Source organism: Apis dorsata, unplaced genomic scaffold (assembly GCF_000469605.1).
Source record: "Apis dorsata unplaced genomic scaffold, Apis dorsata 1.3 scaffold_29, whole genome shotgun sequence".
NCBI lineage: Eukaryota > Metazoa > Arthropoda > Insecta > Hymenoptera > Apidae > Apis > Apis dorsata.
In genome coordinates this window covers 720,452-728,633 of record NW_006263331.1, presented here as the reverse complement: position 1 = coordinate 728,633, position 8,182 = coordinate 720,452, and the positions used below count along the sequence as shown (strand labels likewise).

The window sequence follows — 8,182 nt, the reverse complement described above, 5'->3', positions numbered from 1 at the left end:
ATTATCCGTAAAAGCGGAAGATGGATAAGTTTAAAAAAAAAAAAAAGAAAAAAAAACAAAAGAGAGAGAGATTACGTTTTATCACGTTCACACGCGACGAGTATATCATCCGACGAGTAAACTTGGCCGCGTTCATGTCCACCGCATCGGCGTATTTGCATTTGGAAATGTAATACGTCCAATGCAGTCGCGTTAAAACGCGAATCCCCGACACTGGATTGGACATCGTTTCCAACGAACGAACGTTAGAGACTCTCGACGACGATTCCTTCGAATCTTTCGAGATTTTTGATTCGTCGAGAGAATTAGCGAGAATTAGCGAAATCGTTTTTTTTTTTATTATTATTATTGACATCGAAATTGCGAGTGTTTTCTTTCTCTTTCTTTCGAATTTTTACGACTGCCAGTGAAAGCGGTCGCGTCGCATACGGTATACACGTTAGATCGTGTTAATCGGATTTGGCACGTATCGCGACTCGACCGGCGCAAACTTTCCGACTTTCTCTCGCTCGTTGATCCGTACATATTCATTGCGTGTGCGCATGCGTAAGTGTGCGCAGGCAGGAAGAATTATTCGTTCCCACGCCGAGTTCTCACTATCGCGGATATTTCGTCATTATCTGTAACGAAGTTGCGGAACGATGTTCTCTTTTTTTCTTTTCTTTTTTTTTCATTTGTCATCTCTCTTTGTAAAACTATACGTTGCGAGTGAAATTAAAAAAATTAACACCGTCTCAACTATCTTTCAGCTCTCTAATGAGAATTCTCGTTCTGAGAATGGTTAAATAGACGCCAAAAATCATCTTCGTTAAACACTCAAGAATTTTTCTGATTCATAGATTGAGAACCATTGTTGTAAAGTTTAGAAAGAAAATTATTAAGAGTATTATTTTGAGAATATTAAAATAAATAAATGACAAAAACATAAAGTATCCGTAAAAAAATTTCACCGTTTTAAAGTTTAAAAGAAATTAAATTATCGTGGCTGTTACTTTGAGAATATTAAATTAAATAAGAACCAAAAATCATTAACTAAAGAAAATGATAGTTCTTAAGAATTTTTCTAATAGATTGAAAAATTTTACAGCGTTGTAAAAATTTAAAAAGAAAATTAACATTATTAAGACCATTACTACTTTCAGAATATTAGAATAAATAAATGGCAAAGATCATCGAAACGTAAAGTATCCCCTAAAAAAAAAAATTTCTCGATTCGAGAAATTCATGAAGAATTTCGGAACCACCGTTCTGACATTACCTCTGTGAGTTCTCGGCTGCTTTCCAAAGCTCTCGATCTTGTGCACGGCCAGCTTGTACGCCTCGATTCTGTTCTCGAGCTGTTCCTTGAGGGCAAAGGGCAAGGGCACGAGGTTCGAGGCCCCGCCATTTTCCAAACAGGACGCGACCAATCCGTGTTTGCCCAGACCCTCCACCGCCCTTTCCAAAGCCCTTTTCCTCGCGACCAGCATCCCCCCCGCGTTCGGCGCCAAACCGTTCAACGAGACCAACAACTTGCACCATATCCTCAACCGGAAGTGGTCTTGGCTCAACGAGATCAGGTGAACGATCCTCCAGAGGACTTGCTCGACCCTCAACATCTTCGCGTCGTTCACGTTCAACTCGAGCAGCCTCGAGTAGAGGGCTTCCAGCAGGGACAAGCTGTGGGGAAGCGTTTCGATCAACAGGTCGACCGGAATGTCCGGCAGGGTAGCCTTCAGGGTGTAGTGCGGCAACTTGGCGAGAAAACCTGCCGCCTCTCGGTACTGCCTTCCCTCGTACAATCTCAAGAACCTGCGTGCATTTCAACGTGCAATTGGCTTTAAACTTTCCCCTCCAACTCAAACCTCTCCGCGGAGTTGTAACGTACCTTTGTCCATTAAACTGAATATCGTGACAATTTTCATGTAATTCAATTTATTATTAGGTTTGAATTTTTCTCAATGAAATAATAAACGTAAATAATAAATTTGTAACGATTAAGAAAGGATTATTCGTTTCTTAGTTGCAATACGTTTGCGCAAAGATTAATCAAAAACGAAGAGTATAAATAAACTCTCGCAAATTTCTTTTTCTTAATTTTATACGGATTCGTAACGTATCATGTTTCGCGAACGAGGGTTTTCGAGATAAATCGTTCCGATTTCGTGAAAATTTCGCGAATATCGTCTTGCCGCTTTATCGATGGACGCGTGTATCCACGCGGTATATTCTATCACCGCAGGGACGCAATAAAGCCGTTTCCCGTTTCTCCACCCCGATCGATATGGCCATAATCGTAGCGGGCTCTGGCACGCGCCAGATAATCCATTTCGTAGACCGCGAAACGAATTCCCCGATATCTATGTATCATTCGATCCCCTCGAAGAAGTTACCAATTCCAATGTTGGAATATTCCACAACATGATTTACATCCTATATCCACGAACCCGTCCCGAATTTCGAAACCCTTCGATTTAACGATATTTTCTCCGATATATATATATATATATATTCGCGCGATGGTCGAACAGTCGATTCAAAAATGGGTAGAAAAAAGTATAACGAAACCTAAAAAATAATTGTACACACTTGCAAAGGAAAACCTTTGAATATTTGAAAATTTTTTTCCGTTTTTTTTCATGAAAAAAATATTCGTCGACGCGTCATATAGGATAAGGAATACTTCGTGTCACAATAAAATACAAAAATTCTCGTGACGCGTACTCGTTTTTCACTCGCCATAGGATAAGAAATCCTTATGACGCATCCGTCATAATAAGAAATTTTTATTACGCGTATGTTCGCGTCATTCGTCACAGGATAAGAAATCCTTATGACGCATCCGTCATAAGATAAGAAATCTTCGTGACGCGTACGTCCGCGTCAATCGTCACAGGATAAGAAATCCTTATGACGCATCCGTCACAGGATAGGAAATTTTTATTACGCGTACGTTCGCGTCATTCGCCAAAAGATAAGAAATCCTTATGACGCATCCGTCATAAGATAAGAAATCCTTGTGACACGTCACTCGTCACAGGATAAGAAATTTTTATTACGCGAACGTTCGCGTCCCTCGTCACAGGATAAGAAATTTTTATTACGCGAACGTTCGCGTCCCTCGTCACAGGATAAGAAATTTTTATTACGCGAACGTTCGCGTCCCTCGTCACAGGATAAGAAATTTTTATTACGCGAACGTTCGCGTCCCTCGTCACAGGATAAGAAATTTTTATTACGCGAACGTTCGCGTCCCTCGTCACAGGATAAGAAATTTTTATTACGCGAACGTTCGCGTCCCTCGTCACAGGATAAGAAATTTTTATTACGCGAACGTTCGCGTCCCTCGTCACAGGATAAGAAATTTTTATTACGCGAACGTTCGCGTCATTTATCGCAAGATAGGAAATTCTTATGGTGCGTACATTTACGTCACCCCTCATAGGATAAGAAATTTTTATTACGCGTACGTACGCGTCATTCGCCAAAAGATAAGAAATCCTTATGACGCATCCGTTATAAGATAAGCAATCTTCGCGATACGTACGTCCGCGTCATTCGTCATAAAATAAGAAATCCTCGTGACGCGTACGTTCGCGTCATTCGTCACAGGATAAGAAAGCCTTATGACGCATCCGTCATAAGATAAGAAATCTGCGTGACGCGTACGTCCGCGTCAATCGTCACAGGATAAGAAAACCTTATGACGCATCCGTCACAGGATCAGAAATTTTTATTACGCGTACGTTCGCGTCATTCGCCAAAAGATAAGAAATCCCGTTCATATCATCCGTCATTAGATAAGAAATCCTTGTGACGCGTACGTTCGCGTTACTTATCACAGGACAAGAAATTCTTATCAATTTTTATATTATGTCATCCGTCACAGGATAAGAAATTTCGCATCAACCGGGACAGGATAGAAAATTTTTAAATATCGCATCATCCATACCGAATGTGTCAATTATTGGGAACGACAACTATTTTTGTTTTCCATTAAATTGGAAAAGTTCAATAACGATTACACGTATGTGTATACGTACCTTCTTAAAGCCATTCGGGGATTAGAGCCATCGTCCTCGGCCAAGCCGATTTGGCCGACTTGAAATTGAGAGCCCGGACCCCACACGAGTCTTTGGATAGGGTTCCTGGGTCGTTCCGGCCTTATTCTCTCGCAGGAATTCAATCCATTCGGTGGCATGGTTCGCCTGCTCATGATTCCTTGCCTCTTCCTTTACCTTTGACTTCACCCTTGTCACTCTCCACTCTCTTGCTCCCCCCTTTATCCCCCCAAGCAAGTAGAAGAAACAATCCGCTCTTTTCCAATCCTCGTCCCCTCCTTTTTCGTTTCCAATCTTTCTTCTAGTTTCACATACTTCAACGTATCCTCGATTCGAGGGAATTTTCGATTTCCCCCTTTTAAATCCTCAACTTTTATGGAAAGGTAAGTAAGTTTCACTCGCTTCGCTTCCCGGTGGATTTCCCAGTTCGAGAGGCTGATCGAGAGACGAAAGAAGGACGAGTCATTTTGAGCGGTGACCCTTGGACCACCAACTTGCTTCCTTACGCTACAACACGGTTTTCTCTAACGGCCGATCGTACGATCATCCCGTACGAAACTCGAGCTGGCCTATAGCCTCGGGGTTGACCGACCCACTTCTCCCCTCGCCGGATCCGAGCAATCGAATAATTTCGATTCAGCCTTTTCCCTCTACTTCTCTCTCTGTCTCTTTCTTCGATCCCTTTTCGACGATTTTCAAAGACAGACACGTCCTATCTTTTACAATTTCCGGTTCACGAGCTTCCTCCACTCGACAATTTTCTACGATATTATTGTGAGATTAATATTACTCGATCCGAGGATTAGATTGGAAAATGTTCTCTCTTCTTCTTCTACGTCGGGCAGAAGAAGAATCGATTCGAGATATTTTTTTTTTCTAGATTTCCTTCTCGTAACACGAGAAATCTCGAATCAGGCGAATCGCAATATTACTTCTCTCTAATCACGATTCCTCAATTTCAAATTTTTCAAATTTCGTCTCCATTAAATAAGAACTCGAAGGATTCACTCTTTCTCGAGTAGCTTTTATTTTTCGAAGGAAGATCGTTTCAATCGAACTAATTTGCAGGAGAATAAAGGCACGAAAAGGATTAGTTAGTCGCGAACAACAATCTAAATTAGAATCTATTCTCGAAATTGTTAAAAGCGGATCGATATAAATCGGTGCTCGTTAGTCGCGAAAGAGACGCGTGAAAAGCTTTCGATGGCTGGCCGTAGCGTGGCGTTAAATTTCAATTTATCAGGATTTATCGACAAATACGATTAATTATCGCAGGATCTCGCGTCTCGTATTCCTGCAACGAAAATCCTATCTTCTGCAACGATCGATCGATCAACTTTTCGAAACAGAATAATCGAAACACTCGCGCGAATGTATCCTTTTTTTTTAACGTTATGCACAAACGCGGTTATCACAATGTTTCCAAAAGGAAAATAAAATTGTATAATGGAATTTGTTATCGATACTGAAATGCACCAAAATTTTCAGAAAAATTTATGAAAATTCGCGGGTTAATTAATCGGCTGGACAAACACACGACCAAGATAAAATATACGATAATTTAAATTATCGTAAATTAATTTAAATTTTCAGAAAAATTTATGAAAATTTTCGGATTAATTAATTAATTGGACGATTGAGCATGAAATATATGGTAAATATATATAATTTTAAAAAACTTGCGAAAATTCTCCGATAGTCGATCGAATCGAGATGAAGTACGATGCAATTTCTAGAAAAATTCCTGATAGCGTTGGATGCAGGAGTGAAGAATACCGTGAAAATTTGCGAAAAATCTCGAAAAAAAGCTTTTAATGGTTGATCGAAACACCAATTATCGCACCAACGTTCGAACGAATTCTCGACAGCCGTGAAACCCGACGGCCTATTCGACATGTCTTCAAGAAGCGCGAACAACGAAATCCTTGCTCTCGTCTCTCGGAGGATCACGCGCACGGCCCCTCCGTGCCTCGCTTCAGGGAGGGAGAAACGGAGGGAATCGCGTGGATGGCTCTCACGAGAGAGATCGGCAACCTGTACACCCGACGGCTGTAACACTCTATCTCCTTCTCTCCCTCTCCTCCACTTTCTTCCGCGAGAAACGTGCTCCAAGCACGTCGTCGTTTCGTCGCCTCGTTCCCGCTGTTAACTCCATCGAGATACATATATTTCTAACTATACAGGAATGAAAAAAAAAAAAAAAAAAAAAAGAAAAAAGAAATTCGAGCTCCTTTGAAAATATTCTGGAAACATTTCGTGTCTCGGTTCGTTGATCGGTCGGTATGAAGTATATTTGTAGAAAAAGTTCATTTTATGACAACGAGTATATATAGTATATATACTATTGCATCGTTTCACTGGCAATCTGAATGTTTCGATCGCAATGATTCGCTTATTCGCTTCGTTTTATTGGTGAAACGATATATCTTTCTCGCGTGGATGTAATTGAAAGTTGTACTGTACTCTTTAGACGATTAAGTGCTGTCGAGTGGAGATACTTAAAGATTCGAATACGTTTGAGAATAAAAATTTCGAGAGTTGCTTTCAAAATTTCTTTAAAACATCTCTTAATGTTTATTCGCGAAAAAAATATAAAATTGAATTTTGCTCTCGAATATATTAATAGAAAAATAAAGAAAAGGGAAAAGAAAAGAAAAGAACAAAGAAGGATAGAAAAATGACAGAGCTGGACGAGCATCACACGGATAAATGAACTAGCTTGGGAAATAAAGATAATGAATGCTTAGGAAGATGATATTAAGATAAAGAACAGGGAAGAGAATCTTAGAAACGGAGAGGGAGAAAAGGAGAGGGAAAATGCAGCAAAAAGGAAGGAAAAGTCTTCGAGGAATATAATTAGAAAATAAGGTTCCTCTGTAAAGCGAAACGAGCAGTCGAGCGATACAGTTACCACTTAAATAACTAAGTATGTATTATGGATAGCGGAGGGACGGCACGAAAAGAACCGGCGACGTGACACGAAGCGAATTGGTGAAAAGAGCGATCAAAAGGTACGAAGCACCGTCATAACGTTGTAAAATTATGCATAGGATAATTAAAGCGAAATTTCTGGCAAAATATACTCGTATCGTATGTGTCTTTTGCATTCCATTAATTGCGCGTTAATATGCAAGGAGGGCATACACATAACAGACTCGTGAAACGGTACTGGAATTATACGAGGGGATCGAGTATTCGGTGTATTTACGGTATCTGTTCGATTAAACCAGTGTTTCCCAATCTTTTCCTTTTTTTTTTTTCGTTTTCTTTTTTGCAATTATTCGCGATCCTTTCCCCCTCCTTCTTGCGTCTAAAAATCGCATTTAAAAATTAATATAAACTTATAAACTTATATCTAATATTATTCTAATAAAGTATAAAAAAATAATCGCAATAAATAAAACGACAATCACAATAACCTCTCCTTTCCACTTCAATCCATCTTGACGCTCCATCAAGTTGAGAATCCATGGATTAAAGCATCCTTGACCGTCTCTAATAACCATTTTCGTACGGTTGAATGCATCGTTAAAATATTACATTGCCGTTGAAACAGACAAAGAGGGGGGAGGGAGAAAAAAGTCAAACGGAAAAATGAAACTGGCGATGGAGGGGCGAAAGAGAGAGAGAGGAAGAGAAAGAGGGAGAGAGATAGAAGGAAATAAGAAAGAAGGGGAGACGAGAATGTCGACCTACTATCCTGCATACCACGCGGACAGAGTAAGACCGAATACACGTGATCGAAACATCGAGAGATTTCCTTTCCGCCTATGTAAATTCACTTGGTCGAACGTTCACTTCCTTTTCGATCTCTTTTCCACCTCCGTCTTCCGCTCCAGACACGTGACCTTCATCCATGAACATTCTCTACTTGTGTTAGAGAACAACACAACCTTTCTATCGACAACTTGTCTCGTTGCGTCATTCCACATCGTTCTCCAACCTCGTCCTTTCTTCGTAGTGTATATATGTACATATAAACATATTTCTCAATCGTTTATCATCTGGAAATTATAGCGATTAAATTGAGCGATATCGAGATTGGATGCTGCTTTATTATCTATGAAATGATAATTGATAATTTGTTTACGATCGATTATTGAGTCGTTAATCATTTAATATTGAGATATGAATATATTTTT

General features: G+C 39.9%; 1 protein-coding gene across 1 annotated transcript in view; it reads right to left on the bottom strand.

Annotated features, from left to right (window-relative positions):
• LOC102671921 overlaps positions 1 to 4,282 on the bottom strand; it is a 14,701-nt gene extending 10,419 nt beyond the window's left edge. Inside the window, 2 exon segments of the mRNA XM_031511563.1 lie at positions 1,259 to 1,791; positions 4,023 to 4,282. Of these exon segments, the coding sequence (XP_031367423.1) occupies positions 1,259 to 1,791; positions 4,023 to 4,195 (706 nt within the window). The 5' untranslated portion in view covers positions 4,196 to 4,282.
• Between the last annotated feature and the right edge of the window lie 3,900 nt (positions 4,283 to 8,182).